This window comes from Vicia villosa, unplaced genomic scaffold (genome assembly GCF_029867415.1).
Source record: "Vicia villosa cultivar HV-30 ecotype Madison, WI unplaced genomic scaffold, Vvil1.0 ctg.000568F_1_1, whole genome shotgun sequence".
NCBI lineage: Eukaryota > Viridiplantae > Streptophyta > Magnoliopsida > Fabales > Fabaceae > Vicia > Vicia villosa.
In genome coordinates this window covers 438,085-457,706 of record NW_026705261.1, presented here as the reverse complement: position 1 = coordinate 457,706, position 19,622 = coordinate 438,085, and the positions used below count along the sequence as shown (strand labels likewise).

Sequence of the window (19,622 nt, the reverse complement as noted above, 5' to 3'; positions counted from 1 at the left end):
AGGTTTAAGAAGATTGAACAGGGGCAGCTGTCATACCCCAAAATTTTCCCTCCTCTATTCATCTTCCATGGCTCTAGGTTCAAAGGATCACTCAAGTCACTTTCTCCTAATCGAGGGTCTCAAAGCTAGGGATTGCACTTTATCAAAGGATTTTGAATTTCTAAGGCCTCAAATGGATCTCAAGATGTCTCATATGTCTCAATGTATCTCCATGACAATTATTAAGCTTTAATCCCAAGGATTTCCCATTCATTGGCTCAGATGACCAATAATCGACTGTGTTGATCTAAAAGTCAACTATAGTCACAATACAGTCAAACTTCAAGATTTTTGGTCAACAACAAGTATGTGAGGTCATATCCATCGTTTGATCAAAGGTTGATCATGATCCATTAATAAAAACTCAGAGATGAACAAATACAAAGGTTCAAATTAGGGTTTTTTATAGGAAAAGTCAACTCAACTTTGACCGGCCATAACTTCTACATGGAGTATCAGAAATTCCTCACTCAAAGCCTATTCTGAAGGAAATTTGATTCACTACAACTTTGTCTCTCACAAGCCAAGGCCAGAAATGCTTTATTTGGGAGATATGGTGCCAAAGGTTATAGGTCCTCCAAAAGGTCAATAAAAACACCTTTCGGGTCGAAACTCATAACTTGAGCATGGAATATCCAATGGAGATGAAACCAAAAAGGTCATTTAGAGGACTCTTGGAGCTTTCTAAGAAGTCCTTGAATGCATTCATATGATTAAAATTGAAGGAGATACAAGGCTTAGAAGTTGGACGATCTTGGTGAAATACATGAAAGGCAAGAATAGAGAATCTTGAGTTTTTTTAACTAAATGGGCTTAAATCTTTGATCCCCAACTTGATCCATAAATTATCCATGACCCATAAGTCATTCAACTCATTTTTAGAATATATTATTTATTTTACTTTGAATTTTTATTCAATTAAATTAAATAAAATATTTAAAAATAACCAAAGATCAATATATTATTCTAAACCTATATCTCATCAAAGATTAGTGCAAATCAAATCAAATATTGGTCTTAAGAAGTTAAAGGAAATATTGGAATGTGATTGATGCAAATATAGAAGGTTTTGATGGAGTTTTAAAAATCTCTTCCAACCATATTCTAATCTTCATAATTGGCAGAGATTTGATTAATAATTCTAAACCTAATAGGTAGCATTATATAAACAGAATGGATCCAAGGCATAAGGGCTGGTTTTTTCGGCCTCCAAAACTTGAACCGAGTTCCAAAAAAGTGAAGAAAAATCAAATTCGTTTTGGTAGTTAGAGTTTGTTTCAAAGCATTTTATTCATTCCAATCAATTCCATGGTGCTTCTTGACGCTATCTAAATCATCATTTATGACCAAGGCGTACAAAATTATGATCCAAGAACTCACGGTTTTATGCATTTTCTCTTAATTTCGATTACCACCATATAAGCAATATAAATAGCATATGATTATATATTTGTGTTTGTATTGGTGTCACGATACTATCTGGATAGTTTGATTTGAGTTTGGGTGCAGGTATTGGAATCCACCATTGTTAGGGTTCCAAGCTTTGAATTGGGATTTTCTAAAATAGGCAAAATTGGGGGACGTGAGGGGTACCATCGTATTCGGAATGAAGATTTGAGTCGAGCCATGGTGTTGTTTTTCATTTATTAATCATGTTTCAGGCAGGTCGAATCTGGAAGGTGTGTTCAATCGTAAGCAGCGTCGCAAACGAAGAAGAAGAGCCACAGTGGTCGCGCGTTCTGTTTTCAAATTATGGTTAACATTTGTTTCAATATATTATTCACGTTGCGTGACTTAAACAGCGAGTAAACAATGGCTTGGTGGAGAGTGCAAGGGCCGCTTATGCTCAAGAACATGGGTTCGAGTCTTGTCTAACGCAAGTGTTTTTTTAGGAATTATTTGCTACTTAGCTTTAACAGATCTGACGCTTTCCAATCGATGCTGGCGCATGATATGCCTTCTACATCTGGCCGTCGGATTGCCCATATCCTGGATCCAACGCACACAGACTTGAGGGCATACGATAGACCTTCAAATGGTCATCACACGAAATAACACCCAGGTTCCTTTATATATTTTATTTATTTATTTTGTTATTTATCTATTTAGTCATTTAGGTTAAATATTTAATTATCTTAATTTAATTAATTTGTTAATTAGGGTTTATAACATAGTTAGGGTTAGGACTATAGTTATTCCCGACTATTCTCCCGATTATTTTTCTCGATTTTTCGAGTTAATTTGTTTAATTGGTATTTAATTATAAATCACAGAAAAACCCTAGAGAAATATATTAAGGTGTTAGGGTTTACTCCATCCCATTGGCCCTTGGCCAAATATTAGGATTTAAATTATTATTCGTTTCGACTAAATTTATTGGTCGCGATGATTAATAATCGATTAATTTGATTAATCAAATCCTATAAATTAAAATAATATAATTCAATTAAACTCATTTTTGCTAAATGGTTTTAACCAAAGCTATTGGTTACAATGATTAGCATTTCCTCTTTATCAAATTCGTTATTATTTGTAATCAAATCTATTGATTATGAGGGGTAACGATAAAATAAAATAAATAAAACACATCAATTTGCTAACGGTGATAATCGAATCAATCGATTAGAATAATTAGCAATGCTTTTATTAATCTGTTAATTATGGTGATCAAACCTATTGATCATCGCGATTAATGGTAACAAATTAAAATCAGGGTTGTACGCCCAAACCTCAAAACACTTTTCAAACCTTTCAAAACATCAATATCAAACTACAGATTTTCATCCTCATTCAGAACTGCGATAGGCCATTCAAAAAGCCTTTAAAACAATTTCCAACCATAACAAATCTAATTCAATTCTAAGGCGTACAACCCTGTCCCCGAACTACGTAGACTCTGATCCTCCCTAAGGAGGTACGTAGGCACTTGGCAACAAGGCGAGTCCCCCTCTTCCAAGCTCTAATCATGTTCATATAATTAGCCTTTCAACTCTAGTAACTGTCTGTCATCTTTCTTTATCTTTTGCCATAAACCTTTATCTTTGAGATGTTAGCCTTTAGGAAAGGGTTGAGGGTGCCTAACACCTTCCCTCGACCTGAATATAGTATCTTACCCTGATCTCTAAACTGCGTAGGGTTTCCTATTCGCCCTTCAGAATAGGTGGCGACTCTAAAGTTATAAATTTTTAGGCAGGTTGCTACAGTATCCACGCTTGTGTCTAAAACTATGGGTGTGTAACAAATCTACGCTAATCTTGACTAAAATGAATGCAGAATGTAGGGAAAAGAAAGGATTGTGCTCGCACGGGCCCTACCCCGCTGCCTACGTATCTGTTTTGCAGAATTAGAGCTACCGTAGCTCGGCTCAATAGTTTCCATTTGTTTTGTGTTTTTTAGTTGAACAGAGGTTAAGGTTGCAATCCACGATGCTCGACCTTTGGAGACTTATACGCCTACTTTGGAAAGGACTTAACTTGTTCTTAAGGAGAACAGAATCTTGGGTTTGTGTTTTTTATGTGACTACATGATGAACAAAACCCAATACAAGGTTTCGCACCACTTCATCACTTTGTTTAAATTCGTGCCTTTATTAGATGTTTTGAATGTTTTTGGTTGGGTATTTTTTTAAGGGGAATTTATTTGCGATTTGAATCACATAAAAATGTATAATGATCGAGAAACAGATTAGGGAATGAATCCCACTCATTTCTCTCCCATTATATAGTGATCGAGAAACAGATTAGGAAATGAATCCCACTCATTTCTCTCCCACTTTTAGTAAGGTGTGATTCGCATCTCTATTTATTAGTGTTTTAATGTTGAAAAGAAAAAGAAATGAAAAAGGGGGACTATCCTATTTTCTAACCTAATTGTTATTCTAATTCCTATTTATCATCTAAGGGAAGTATACAAAAGATATCGACAAAAGAGGCCAAAATTGTGGCAAAAAACAAGTAACAAAATCACACAACAATTATATAAAAATAACATGGAAATGGTACGAAAGACATAGAAGAAGTGATCAAAAAATTAGTACTAAAATTAAACTAAAAATACTACTATTTTTATGAGTTTTATTGGTGTTAAGGGAATTCTAATTCAAGTCTAAATTGTACTAAAAGACCTAAATGCTAATAAGCCTAAACTAGTATTTTTATCGTTTTCTATGTCATTTTTTACTACTTAATAATTGAACAAAAATCATGATTCTAAATGTTGTTATTATCTAAAAATATAATGAGAAAACTTTGATATTTACATGCTTTTTATTATCTAAAAAAAAAGTAGTAAAAATAACTAAGTAAAAAAAAAACCAAAAATCTATCAATTATATGTGAAACAGGGGGGTGCTAATCAGAAACGAGAGTGCAGGAAACCAAGGGCGCATGGCCCAGGAGTTAGGCCCAAAGAAATGTTTATTATTCAGTTATCTGGCCAAAAATGGCGCAACATGGGCCAAGGGGAGGTTTGTTAACAGCAATTTCGGTGGCAGGCCCGAGTTGAATTGATCCAGATTGAATTTTATTTCAGATTTTTATTTTGAATTAAAAATGAATTAAATAAAAAACTAAAAAATAATAAGAATGAAAAGGGGATTAGGGTTTTATTACTTGTGACCCCTGAGCTTTTCACGTTCCTCTTCATCCCTTCACGAGCAGACGAAACGGCGGCCGGACCTTCCTTTCACCGGCGAAACTCCTCATCCACCATTGCGAGTCAATCGATACAAGCTTGCTCTTCCTCCGTTACCTCGCATCTATTCCGTCTTCAATTTGTTCTCTCCGATGAACATCCTCTGCCTCTCTCGTCTCCGATTCAGACTCGCTTCATTCTTGAATTAATTAGTAAACGCATTGTGTTGTTGAGGATGTATGAAGAAGATGATGAGGGATTATTGAAGAAAATAGTTGAATGACTGAGGAGAATATGGACCGTGATGCTTGAATCGTGTAGATGACGATGATGAAGGTTCAATGATGATTTGCATTCTTGTTGTTGTTATGAAGGTTGAAGATGCGTTGGGATTTCAGAGAGGGTGAAATGATGAATTGATGATGATTTTCTGCTGGCAATTCAAGAATCGATCTGAATTCAACTGTGTTGGAATCCTGAGATGAAGATATCGAAATCCAGCTCTTTGAAGAATCTGTTAGAGGTAAGTGTCAATCTGTTACGACTTTTATTCTCTGAAATTCAGTTGCGTGAATCCTCTCTCTTCCCTTCTGATTTTCTGTTTTTTTTTGTTGAGGAGTGGATTGAGGTGTGGAGAATATTAAGAAAGGGATAGAATTTGTGAAGAAGATTTGTCAATTGTGGTGAATGAAGAGAGAATGGAGATCCATGAAGATTATGGATGAAGATTGAATATGATGAAGTTTACGGTGAGTTTTTTTGTTAGAGTTTTGGTGCGTTGAAGAAAATGGTGAAGAAGGTGGAAGAAAATTGAAGGAGGGAGTGAAGAAGTTGATGAATCGTGAATGATGGTGGATGAAGTTGAAGAGGATGATGAGAAATGATGATGATGGAAGATTATGAAGGTGTGTGACGAATGGAAGTGAACATGACGTCCAGAGATGAAAATGGTGGAGGAGGCTCTGCTATATAGGTGTGAGGGAAGAAGTTTGTTAGAGGAGAGTGATTGTGAGCCCTTGGATTGAGAGTATTCTGTTATGAATTGAAGGGTTAGGATTTGAGAGTTAGTTATGTTGGTTAGAGATTGACATTGGTGAAAGTTAGTTGCTGATTTTTCGGTTGGCCTTGGTATTGCAGCAGGTTTTGAACATTGTTTGGAACGGGACGGGAGCTTTGTTGGAGAATGGACTTGGAATGATGATAGCATAAGCAAGATCTTGGCTTCCAGTATTAGACTCTTCAGACATGGCTCGATTTTGAAGTTATTGTGCACTGAGATGATGAAACGGGGCTATTTTGACAGCTCAAAAATTTGAGTTTGAATTTATGGATTTGAAGAGGTATGAAACTGTTAGCATTAATGGGTTATGTAGCTAGGATAATGATGAATTTGTTTATAGTTAGAATTGGGTTTTGGTCTGTTAGGTTTGCAACTGTAGGTAACTTAAAGATTGATAATGGTTTTATGTAGGGAAATTGGTCAGGGATTATATTATGTTAGTGAACTAGTAGTTAGATGTTAATAGGAAAACTGTTTTTATTTGAAGGGATGTTAATTTCCAAAGGAATAACTGAACCCCTTTTTTCTGATGCATTGCCTTGATTTTGAAGCATAACATGAATTCTATGGCTGGAAATTAAAGGGTATGGGGTTAATGTGCATAATTATTTAATCAATGGCAAGTTGGATAGTATGGCAGGGACTGATTCTTATTTTACTATGCAGGGTGATGGATTTTTTGTGTATGATGCTGGTTTGTATGATATTTGTAATCTTGATTTATGTAGATGTATATGTGTAATTTATTGTAGCACCGTGTTGATGCAGGGTTATCACGACTTGCTGTGAGTGAAGTTTTGAAGAAACGATGGTGCATTGAAGAAGACTTGAAACATTTTCTTTTATGTAGTTCTCTTTGTAGCAATGAATAGAATGATCTTTTCATCTTGAATTTGTAAACGGTGTAGACTTTTTTTGTAACGAATTTCTCTTTTCCATGAGCTGGTAATGGTAGAGGACCTTTATAACAGTTTTAGATTTGAATTATTGGACTTTGTTGGATGTTGGCTTGTAGTCATGACTTGAATCTTGTATTGACTTGTATCTCAAGCAAATGAATAAGTTTTCTCTCTTTAAAATTTTCTTCATGCTCCAATATCCCCCATGACTGTAATGTCTCTCAAAAGAAAGTGGTCATGGTCTATCTTGAATGAGGAAGTCCACATGACTTGGTCAACAAAAGTCAACTTTTCAAGGTTGACTTTTTGACCAAAAGTCAGCTTATGCCAAGAATGATCCAATGCTAACTATCTCAACGTTCAAATTCAAACCTCCTTAATAAACCCCCCCAAAGTAACTGAAGTGATTCTCAAGACACCTTGTTTCACACCCAAAACTTTTGCGTAGAGTCCAAAATCGGCGACTTGTACTTCAAAGAACCAAAGTGAATCAAGTGATAATGAAGCCACTCTCAATCCATGATCAGTGAAAAACCTCTGTTAAACAAGTATGCATAATGTAGAAACCCTGCACATTGTGAAACCCTGGATCCCATATTTGATGAATGATGCATAATGTGTTAGATGACCTAAGGAAGAGATGCGTATGAATGCGAAGCCTAAGCCAGTTAGAAATAAAATTAGATGGGCAAATTTTGGGGTGCAACAGTTAGGCAGGACCTCTCTTGTTTGAGGGGGAATTTGGCATCCCTAATTCCTCATTGGGGCTGGACCAGCAACAGGTCAACCATTGGTTTGGATGAAAAACCAAGGTTTTTAACACTTATATCCCCAGCAGAGTCGCCGTTTTTCTGTGGTGTCGTTTTTTTTACCTCCCCATTTCACTTGGGAGGACGGCACGCAAGACCCTTCACGCGGAATTTGGAAGGAGAATGCGTCCGGGATGGGATGAATTTTGTTTCAGTTCTTCTTACGATAACATACGAACTTTTTAATTATCTTACGAGTAGGAAAGGGGAAAAAGATCTCAAATTAACCCTAGGAGTTTGCTAAGTGTGGTGATTCACCTAGACTAGAAATTCTGGAGTTCGGGGGTTCGGTTATACATAGGGAAGAGTTTAAGCACCCTACATATCCGTAGTACTCTACGGGAAACTTCTCTGTGTCAATGTGATTGTGTTTGTTGCTTATTATTGGGAAAGTTTCTCCTTTGTGTTAGGAGATGGAATTGAATTTTTGATTAAAAAGAAAGACAGACAGACTGACTATTTTTGGTATTTTATTAGCTCGCTGAGATTCCTTGTGAACCTCATGCCTACATATCCCTAATGGAAGTCAGAGCTTAATGTAGTTCGGGGAAATAATTAGGGAAATAAATGATTTTTGGTGCCTTGCTTGAAGCTCAAGGTTGAAGCTTGAATTAAATCTCTGTTTACAGTAAAGAGACATGAAATCATCTTTATAGAGAGGTATTTCTACTATTCCACCACAAACATTTTAAAGTGACAGAAAAGCTGAATTCATTTCATTAAGAGAGGGAGCCTACTTGGTTGATCAAGTATGACAGCCAACATGCCTCTTAAATGAAAGAAGGATTCTCATCCAAATTAGGGAAATTGTACAAGTCTGGGTTTGTTTGCCTCAGAGCATGCCTTTCAAAGTCCTAAATGGGAGAATGTTTAAAATTCAAATTGAAATTGAAATGTTTGTTTGTTTGAATGTGGTCAGATAGGAGAAAGATCTCTCTATAGGGATAAGCTATATCTATTTACTGTATAAAAGATTTGACTTTAGCTGGCTCGTATGAGGCCCAAGCTTGAGGCTTTTGATTGATTTATTGACTCTGGGAGATAACTCTACTGGGGATTGACTTAAATCAAGAAGTCTTTGGTGTTCTGTACAAAGCCCAGAATTGAGGCTGACTCTAGTTGGAGAGTTTTTATTTGAGGGATTTTATTTGGTGTTCTGTACAAAGCCCAGAATTGTGACTGACTCTACTTAGGGAGACTCTATTTTGTGCCTTGTATGAAGCCCAAGGTTGTGGCTACTCTGGCTAGGGAAGACATTGTTTTCTGCCTTGTATAAAGCCCAAGGTTGTGGCAGACTCTTAAAGAAACTGAGTATGGATGACTCTTTGGGGAAAAGATCCTAGAGGTTAGGAATCTTTGACACAGGAAATGTGGTTTATCTGCTTTGTACAAAGCCCAAGGTTGTGGCTAATTGATGACGAAGGACTCATTGGGGAGACTCTAATATCTGCCTTGTACAAAGCCCAAGGTTGAGGCTGACTTTTTAGGGAGTTTTACTTTGCTGGAAGATCTATTTATTAAAAGACTGATTTTTTTTGGAGGCTAACCCTTTCCAGGGGTTTTGACTCAGTTGGTGAAATTATCTATTAGAAGACTGATCTTTGGAAGCTAACCCTTTCCAGGGATTTTGGATTTAAAGGAGTAATTTTGGAGGCTGACCCTTTCCAGGGGTTTTTTTTGGATTATAGCAGAAAGATTATCTAATTGAGACTTCTTGTTTAAAGCCCAAGATTAAGGCTGACTCTTGCTAAGGATAAGCAAATATGGAACCTAGACTCTGCTAAGGAAGATTAATGAAGGCAAGGGTGACAGAGACTGTCCATGTCTCTCATTCCAAAAGATGTGCTCAATGTGAGATTGAGACATTCTTAGCTTGATTAAAGTCTGGTTTAGAGAATGGAAGAAACTCACCAGGGTAGGTTGAAAGGAGACTAAAGACCTGTTCCTATGTTTATAAGAAACCTGATGGGTCCTTGTATACAAGCTCAAGAGGAAGCTGGAAATGCCTTTAAGAAGCCTGTGGGTCCTTGTACAAAGCCCAAGAGGAGGCTAATCGAGGGTCATCGAGGGTCCTTGTTATAGCACAAGAGAAAGCTATGTGGTTTTGAACTTATTTTTGGCTCTAAGCAGATGGGTAAGAGGTTTCACCGGGAATAATTCCTCTTGGGTGGATGTGTCCTATTTTGGGTTCTAAAGTTTTTACCAAGATGTTTCACCGGGAATAATTCATCTTGGGGGTTTGAACTACAGATCTTTAATTAGGAAAGAGCCTTCACCGGGAAGACATTCTCAATCCTAGGCCATATTCCTATAATATATATATATATATATATATATATATATATATATATATATATATATATATATATATATATATATATATATATATATATATATAGTTTTACTGTCCTAAGGTTTACACTCAGACGTAGTTCTAAACAATATATAAACAGTTCTATATTTGACAGTAATTTAAATAAAGACTGTAAATTGAAAGCTTGTAAAGCCTAACCTGGATGGAGTGGAGGCCTTTGAAGAAGTATGTACAAAGCCTTACCAGCAGTTGATTGATAACAGTTTGAATATTTATGATAAACAGTTAAAGGTTTTTTGAAAACAGAAGAAGTGAAGATGGACATAGGTCACATATGTATCTGAAAAGTTTCACCGGGAATAATGCCCTTCAAATACCAGAAGAATGTTTTGAAAACAGAAAGAGGATTTTGTAAATACAGTTTTGAAAAACAAACTATGAAAAGAAAAAGGTGTTGGGACTTACACTCTATTAGAGGCCCAAAAAAATATTTACTGTTTGTGAAAACAGTTGAAATTGATTTGAAATGACACAAGGTTTTATTGTCTGAAAACCTTAGTCGTCTGTTTAATTAAGGTTTGAAAACAGTTTTGAAAATTGACAAAAGTCAACTTAATTAGTGTTTAGACAGAATCTATACCTAATTAAGACCTACATGATTAGGGTTTTATCACAAAAATATTTACAAGAGATTAGGTTTTGAAAATCAAGAGAAAACTATGTTTAAAGTATTTTAAAATACTTAAAAATGTGTTACTTTAAACCTAAAAAATATATATCAAATAAATAATATTTGTGATTTTTTGGGTTATTCATAAAATAGATATATTAAATGATAAGTGTGTGAAAAATCAAGAGAAAATGATTTAAAATGATGGGTGATTTAATTATGTGAAGTTATAAAATAAAATGAAAGAAAATAGTGTTAAAAAAAAGGGTTTGGTCTTGCCAAGGGTTGAACCCACGCCCTATAGGTTACCAAACAAAACAAATACCAACTGGGCCACGCGCGTGGCCTGCTTAAGGAAAGAGCCCATATGATTATATGTGAAAACAAGACATTAAGTGAATTGAAAAAAATAAAATGAACAAAAGGTCTGAGGGGGGGATCGAACCCCAGACCTAAGGCAAGGCAAGGCTTTTGGACGCGCGCTGTAACCATTGGGACACTACGATGAATTCGTAGATAACACAACTATCATTCAAAATAAAATAAACTCGTTTCTGGGAAATTCAAAAAATGGCGCCACCATCTTCATCTTCAACCTTAAGCTTCAAATTTTTTGAATTTGCTATCTCCTTCGTTTCTCAACCAAACTTAAAGATGTAAACATGAATTTTGCTCGTTTTTGAACGAGGATCATGATGGTATCCTTTGATTTTATTTATTTTCAGTATAATTCAAAATTCACACGCATGAACACGAAGAACCCTAAAACTGAAATTAAACATGAAATACTCTATATGCATGATTTGATGCAATTGATTAAGGGTTAATGATCCTTAAAGGTGCAGAAACCAACTGGTAACTTCATTTCTAATTTATCATGCGTGTATTATAGAGTTTGAAGCTCTTAAGAATTACCTCAAAAATGGAGATCTGGCTCTGATCAAAGTGTGTTACAGAGTTGCTGCAATGATCCAGATAGCTTCAGTGATCCCTTTGGAAGGTGTTGAGATGCTTAGCTTGGATTGAAACTGCCCAGAACTCCTGGCTCGACCCCAACTGCAACAGCTCCAAGTGAGGGTTGATGATGATGATTCTCCATGCACAGAGGTGTTCCAGAGGTTTGGATCACCTATAAATGCCTCCCCTGATGTGTTTGAATACTTACTTTCAAAGGAAGAGCTTTGGTTTGAAGAATCCGAGTCTTCTTGCCGAAGAACCTTTGAAAAACTTAAGTATGAAGAAAGAAGAGAGAAAGCAATAATTTTGTTGCTTTGGTGTGTTTAATCCTAAGGAATGCACTTGTATTTATAGGCAAATGATGCAGAGCAATTGAAGATAGTAAGCTTGCTTAGTGAAGTGAGTTTGGTTTTCTTGGCTATGAAGGAATTCAAGGAATCTCCAAGATGCAATGATGGTGTTTTCGAGCTAGCTTCCCATCCATTGATCTTTTCTGATCTTAGGGGACAGACATGAAGTGTAGAGCTCTCTAATTGGCTTAGAAAAGATTCCAATTGATGAATCACCATTTGCCATAAATTCCTAAATGTAATGATTACTTAATCACATGGCTTTGATTTTTGGATGTTTTGGAATCTTGATGCAAATGATCCAAATGATTCCCTCCAATCTCTTCTGATATATTTGAAGTGTGTATGCACCATTTAGTATAGGTCCTTGCACGAAAATGACCAATACCAAAATTGGTCATGTCTTAAAACTTCACTCCATGGGCTTAACTTTGGATAAGCATAACTCCTAGCTCAAAATGAATTTGGAGAAGGTTGAACACAATTTGGAAAGCTCTCAACATGTACTTCAATTCATTAGTTTGGTGTTTGCCCAAAATCCTTAGGGAAATTAGTGAAAAAGTCCCATAAAGTTTGAATAAAAGTAGGGTTTCCTTGCTAGTTTTGTGAAGGCAGTCACTTTGAAGCTTCATATCTCTTCAATGGTTAATTTTTAGCCAAAAAATTATATGTGACAAAGTTGTTCATTGGATCAAAATCTACAACTTTCATGTTGGAAGTTTTTTTTCAATTTGTAGGTGAAATTTTGAGATATTCCCTTCCAAAGTTTGGTAAAAATCACTTGAAAACACTTGGAAAATTTTCTAAGTATGAAAAGTCTAACTTTGACTTTTTGATTCTTGATTGAATTTCTTGATTTTCCTTGATCAAATGACTTCAAATATCATATATTGATGATTTAAAACTTCAAAAGTCATGGTTGACCAAAATTTCCAAAAAGTCAATGGTGATCTTGTACAGTTGACTTTTTCAGGTGAATCGCGTTACTGGAGATTTCAAGTGAATTAAGCTATCATTATCAAATGAATGATATGAATGAATCATATTGAGTTATTGGAGGATATTGAGCCATGCTTTGAGTTTTAGATCCATCCCCTGATTAAAAGTCAACTGTCCAGGTGAATTAGGGTAAAAACCCTAATTGTCGACCAGATGAAATTGATGACTGTAGACCTTGAATTGAAGTGTAATGCCCTATGGATATTGTCATATGGATTACTTGAGGATGATTGAAGCCTTTGAGTGATGCCCTGGAGCTTTTTAGGGTTTCCCAAATGTGGTCCCTCATTTTAGTCCTTGATGGGGCTCAAAACCCTAGACTGGTGAAGTAAGCAAACTTGGGTTCAAGTGATGGGTGTCTAATCAATCATAGGTGAATAGAATGAAGTTTTTGAATCCTATGCTTGTGTTGGAGACCATCCCTTTCATTGACTGATCCTTTGCCTGAGCTCTTTTGTTTCTGAACACCCTCGATTAAGCACTAGATGAACAAGTGACTGTTCTGAGCATCTGTTTTGATTCTGATGAAAAAAGCCTGAAAGTATAACATCTCAGGGGGGTCAAAATTAGGGTATGATAGGGTGGAATGGAGATATTCCATATCTAGGTAGAACCTAGGTAGAAGGGTCATTGGGTAGTGATTAAGTGAGAAGTTGTAAACGGGGGAGTTTAGCTTTGAATTGATACTACTGATAGTGGACTTCATCCCTGGCTTGGTAGCCCCTAGAGTAGGTTGTTTGAACCGAACTAGGTAAACAATTTTGCGTGTTCTTTATTTTTTTATGCTATTTTGTTATTATTGTCTGTGCTGCATAATTATGGATGTCATAACATCCAGTTCGACATCGAGCGTGTGTTACTAGAATTTTCAATTGGCATCAGAGCGGGCACCCTGCCTGTTTACATCTGGGTGAGATCTAGGGATAACAGAATTCTGGTACTATGGAGAAGAAACTTCTAGTGTTTGGAAACAGACCACCTATCCTGGATGGCTCTAACTATGACTACTGGAAACCTCGTATGGTAGTAGTCATTAAGTCAGTGGACAGCAAGGCCTGGAGAGCTGTTGAAAATGGATGGAAACATCTTGAGAAAATTCTGGAAGATGGAACCTCTGGTCTAATTCCTGAAACTCAATGGAGCAAATCTGAAGAAGAGTTAGCTTTGGACAATTCCAAGGCCCTAAGTGCACTATTTAATGGTATTGACGAGAACATATTCAGACTTGTACAACACTGTGAGCTGGCTAAAGAAGCTTGGGATATTCTCAAAACAGCACATGAAGGCACGTCCAAGGTAAAGATGTCGAGACTTCAAATACTTACCACCAAGTTTGAAAATCTCAAGATGAAAGAGGATGAAACCATTTTTGAGTTTTACATGAATGTCCACGAGATTTCAAACAACTCAGCAGCCTTAAGAGAAAAAAATGACTGAAGAAAAACTGGTAAGGAAGATCCTCAGATCACTGCCTAAGCGATTTGACATGAAGGTAACTGCCATAAAGGAAGCTCAAGACATCAGCAACATGAAGCTGGATGAACTTATTGGTTCTCTCCAAACCTTTGAGTCAAGCATATGTGAGCATGTTGAAAAGAAGAACAAAAGCATAGCATTTGTCACCAACACGGTTGATAATTCAAAAGAAAGCAATGGTGGAAGTGATGAGAATTTATCAGACGCCATAGCCATGCTTGGAAAACAATTCAACAGACTTATTAAAAGAGTTGATCAGAAGTCCAAACCCAATGTCAAGAACACTTCCTATGACATCACTCAGACATATGACTCAAGAAAAAGGTTCAAAGCTGAGGAGAAGCCCTATCTAGGGAAAGGGGTTCAGTGTCATGGATGTGAAAGATTCAGACACATTAGAGCTGAATGTCCTACCTACCACAAGGACCAAAAGAAAGGGCTGACTGTTACTTGGTCTGACGAAGACTCAGTTTCAGAAAAAGGAACTGCATAACACGCCACTGTTTGAACAAGAATCTATGAATATGATGATGATTCCTGTGATGATGAGCTAACCTTTGATGAACTCGCTGCCTCATACAAGAAGTTGTGTAGGGAGAATGCTGAAGTCTGCAAACAAGTGGAGAAGCAAGAGATAATCATAAGAGAGCTAGAAACTGAGAAGAATAAACATCTTGCAACCATAGACTCCCTCAGTAGTGAAGTAAGCATGTTGAACCACAAACTTGATCAAATGACCAAGTCATTCAAAATGCTGAACAATGGATCTGATACTCTAGAAGAAATTCTAGAATTTGGACAAAGAACAGAAGACATGTCTGGAGTGGGATTTGTAGCTAAAGAGGAATTAATCTCTAGACTCAGGAGGACAGAATCCAAGACTTGTGTGACTAACCAGATGTCAATCCAAATGTCACAACATCAAGGAAAAATAAGAAGGAGTCACTCAAAGAAAAGGTTCCAGAAATGGAGGTGTCATCACTATGGAAGATTTGGTCACATAAAACCGTTCTGCTTCAGAACAGTTGGATATCTAGACCACACTCATCGAGCCAAACCTGAGTTTAACACCTATAACAGAAAGCAATGATGGGCAGATAAGAATGTTGCTCTAGTAGCACACACTTCTCTAAGGAGGCCAGCAAAAGAAGATTGGTACCTTGATAGTGGTTGTTCAAATCATATGACCGGGAGGGAGAGCTCTCTAGTAGATCTCAAACTAGAAGGAAACAACTATGTAACCCTGGGTGATGAAGAAATAGGAGAAGTCAAAGGTGTTGGAAAGACAGAAGGGGTGGGTATCCCTAATCTAAACAATGTTCTACTTGTACAAGGACTGGCTGCAAACCTTATAAGCATCAGTCAGTTGTGTGATGAAGGATTTAATGTCAGGTTCGCCAAAGAAGAGTGCATCATCACTAATGAAGAAAATGAGGAAGTCATGAAGGGATTTAGATCTAAGGATAATTGTTATCTATGGAAGCCTAACACACCTGTCCACCCCTATGACTACTCCATGATCAAAGAAGAATTAAAAGTTTACCGTCACGAATCTGATGAATCTGACGAGTTTGATGAATCTGATGAAGAATCCTATGTTGGAGATTTCACCATAATTGAACTGTCTACTGGTTTTTCTGAGGCCTGTGTAATGAATGAGAAACTGTGTGCAAAAGTAAGGGAGTATAGAAGTATCAATAGATTTCTGTTAGAAGAAAGAGTAAGCCTTGTGATGGACATTACAGATTGGGAAAGAAAACTAGAAAAGTCAAATGTGAGCAATGATCCTAAAAGACTATCTGAAAGCAATGTCACAGAGAATGTTGCAACAACATCTAAAGACATTGTGACAGAAAAGGGTATGTTGGGTATCTGCTACCAAAACATATTATAGCAATTAACCCACGTGAGGGAATACTATTTGGGCTTTGTAAAAATTCATGTTTTGAAATTTCCCTCACTCAGTGTGCATATAAAGCTCCCTCGATCCCCTAGTATTCTAAAAACGGCAAACTTTCCTAGAAGTTCTGCTAGCTACTCTCTGAGGTTGATCTACTTCAATTGTCTTCACAGGTGTGAAACAAGCTCTGGTTCTCTAAGTTTCAGAATGTCTCAGCAATCGAGTGATGAATCTCCCGTTTCAGACTCGGCGACTCCGGAAGAGTCATCTAACCCTAATAGGATTCTTAAGGTTGTCCCTTTAAGGACGATTAGCAGTGATGAAGTAAAGGCCACAAAGCCTAAAACGACTCATGCAAAACGGCCCTAGGAGGGTATTCACAACAAGGGTACTAAATCCTCAGCATATGCTACCATGGAGGAACTTACTAAAGAAGGATCCAAATATGTCGATAGCGCAATTACCAGGATTGTTACTCGTATTCTGAAGGAAAATCATCAAGTGCCTGGAATATCTATTCCTCCTCAAACCATAATGGCTGATCCCCTCAATAACACCAATAAGGCTGAGGTTGTTCACACCGTTGATAGTGACCTAGAAATCAACAAGGATGAACAAGGGTTTGCTAAGAATACCAATGTTACCGAGGATGTCAATGACATCGACAATAATGAGCACCCTAAGGCCAATACAGAAACTGATACTAAGGTGGTAGACTTAGATGAGTACTCTGACGACGAATTACTTACCTCCTTGAATCTTAGTGTAGCCAACAGGCTAATGACAAGAAGAAAAGGCAAAGCTGTTGTCCAAGGATCTCCTAAAAGGAGCACTCAAGTGAACAACCCTGCCAAAGACACTGTCAGGAAGAAGAGTACTTCTGTAGGTCCTGTCAAGAGCAAAGCTGTAACCAAGAGTAAAGGGGTTGGTCCATCAAAATCTTGGAGCAAGGTCATTCCAAAGAAAAGAAAGGAGCGGGAAATTGTTGAACCTGAATCTGATGTTGAAGTGAATGTCCCTGACATTCCATCGAGGAAGAAGCCTATAACCAGTAAGCTTACTGCTAGTATTCTTGAAATTCCCATTGATAATGTGTCTTTCCACTATGCCTCTAGTGCCAACAGATGGAAGTATGTTCTCCAAAAGAGATTGGCTGTTGAAAGGGAATTGGCTCCAAATGCTCGTGAAAACAAGGAGGTCTTAGAGCTGAATCAAGAAGCTGGACTGCTAAAAATTGTGTGCAATCTTCCCAAATGTTATGAGAAGCTGGTCAAAGAATTCTTGGTAAACCTATCTGAAGATTGTGGCAACAGCAGGAGTGCAGACTACAAAAAGGTGTTTGTAAGAGGTAAGTGTGTATCGTTCTCTCCTTCTATGATTAATAAATTCTTGGAAAGAACAGATGAAGCTCAAACTGAGCTGAAAGTAACAGACAACCAAGTCTGTCAAGTGATCACAACCAAGCAAGTAAAAAGCTGGACCATGAAAGAAAAGCTAACTGCAAGTAAGCTGAGCATCAAGTATGTAATGCTTCACAAGATAGGAGCAACTAATTGGGTTCCAACAAATCACAAGTCCACTATCTCAACTGTGCTTGGTTGATTTCTGTATGCTGTAGGAACAAAGGCAAAGTTTGATTATGGAGCATATACTTTTGACCAAACCATGAAGCAAGCTGGAAGCTTCAGTATTAAGGGTCCAATTTCCTTTCCATCCCTCTTGTGTGGTATAATTCTGGATCAGTATTCAAACATTCTCAATGAACATGATGTAGTCTGCAAAAGAGAGTGTCCCTTGGCCTTCCATTACAAACTGTTTCAGGGCAAGCATGTTCCAGATATTGTCATGACATCAGCTGAAACTTCCAAATCTAGAGCATCAGTCAGCAAAGCAGAAGTCATAGCAATGCTAAAAGTGACTTGCAAAGAACTAGAATCAAGAAAAATATCTCTTGACAAAATGATACGTACTCTGGAAATGGACGAGAATGAGGAGTTTGCAGATACTGAAGAGATGGAGTACAAAGATGAATAAGAAGGGGAAGAAGAAAGTCCTAGTTCGGCTGATGACTCTGAGAAAGAAAGTTCTTCAGACACCTCAAGTGGGTCTGAATTTGGGCAGTAATTGCAGCTGGAGTCCTGTTTGTTTTTGTTTTTGTTTTTTTTGTTTTGTTTGATTTGTTCCTTTTGCATTTAGTTCCGTCTGTTTTATTTATTTTCGGTCATTTTAAATTTTTGGACTTATTTAAACTCGTTGAGAGAGGAGTTTTTTTTGTCTTTGGCAACATTTGTGGCCAAACAGGGGGGGAAGTAATTCATGCCACCCCAGAGCAACAAGAATGGTGGTTTTGTGTGATCAACAACACTAATTTGCTTATCTTTGTATTGATCTGTTTGTGCTTGTGCTACTCTTGTGGATGTCTGTCTAGTTCTGTCTAAGCACTGTGTGCATACTGGTGATGTATGTTGTTTGTTCTATATTAGCTTGTTTTATTGTGTTTTGGTTATCTTGTGTCCTCTGCAAGTATTTCTCTGGTATGGTGTGACAGGTTGTTTTAGCCAAAAATTTGCCAAAGGGGGAGATTGAAGGTGTTTTTCATGTTGGCTGCATTAATGGTAAAACATAACTAGTTGATTATTGTGTTATGCAGGTTGCAAATGTGTGAAGCTAATACCGGTTTTGTAGTGAATGTCATGATCGATGTCATGACGTTAGTGTGTGACAGCAGGAGTTGTTATTGTTTATTAACTGTGTTTCCTGATTTATCCCTTTTATCAGTTTAGGAAACTTTTTATTGAGTGCTCCATATTTCGTCCAGAAGATCCTATTGACAGCACATTGTGTAACAGACAGTTGGCGTGTGAATTAGGTTAACTTTGTTAACCCTAATGTGTTTCTTAAAAAGCCTAAGGCCCAATACTGCACATAAAAAAGACTGCAATCCTATTTTGGAACGCAGACAGAAGATTGTGTATTGTGAAGAACTGATGTTCTGTAACTGTCTCGTGTGATCCAAGCAATTGTCCTTGATGATTGCGTTGGAATTAGTTTGTGTTTTTGTAATGTCACTCTAAGATTTTAAGCACGAGTGTGTGTCTATTGAATGAAGCTTTTAAGCAAATCAAGGTGTGTTTTTGAAGAGTGTCTTCTATCTGTAATTGTTTATTATTTATGTGTAATCACTGCTGTGATTGAGGGGGAGTGGAATGGAGATATTCAATATCTAGGTAGAACCTATGTAAAAGGGTCATTGGGAAGTGATTAAGTGAGAAGTTGTAAACGAGGGAGTTTAGCTTTGAATTGATACTACTGATAGTGGACTTCATCCTTGGCTTGGTAGCCCCCAGAGTAGGTTGTTTGAACCGAACTAGGTAAATAATTATGTGTGTTCTTTATTGTTTTTATGATGTTTTGTTATTACTCTCTGTGCTGCATAATTGTGGATGTCATAACATCCAGTTTGACATCCAAGGTGTGTTACTAGAATTTTCAATATCTCCCGTAATTCCAAGGAGTG

The 19,622-nt window shown here is 37.1% G+C and overlaps 1 protein-coding gene across 1 annotated transcript; it reads left to right on the top strand.

Annotated features, from left to right (window-relative positions):
• Window positions 1-16,519: 16,519 nt before the first annotated feature.
• LOC131629489 (uncharacterized) lies at window positions 16,520-18,139 on the top strand. Its single transcript, XM_058900273.1, has 3 exons — window positions 16,520-17,453; window positions 17,508-17,609; window positions 17,724-18,139. The coding sequence occupies exons 1-3, from the start codon at window positions 16,520-16,522 to the stop codon at window positions 18,137-18,139; spliced, it is 1,452 nt and encodes a 483-aa protein (XP_058756256.1).
• Window positions 18,140-19,622: the final 1,483 nt, after the last annotated feature.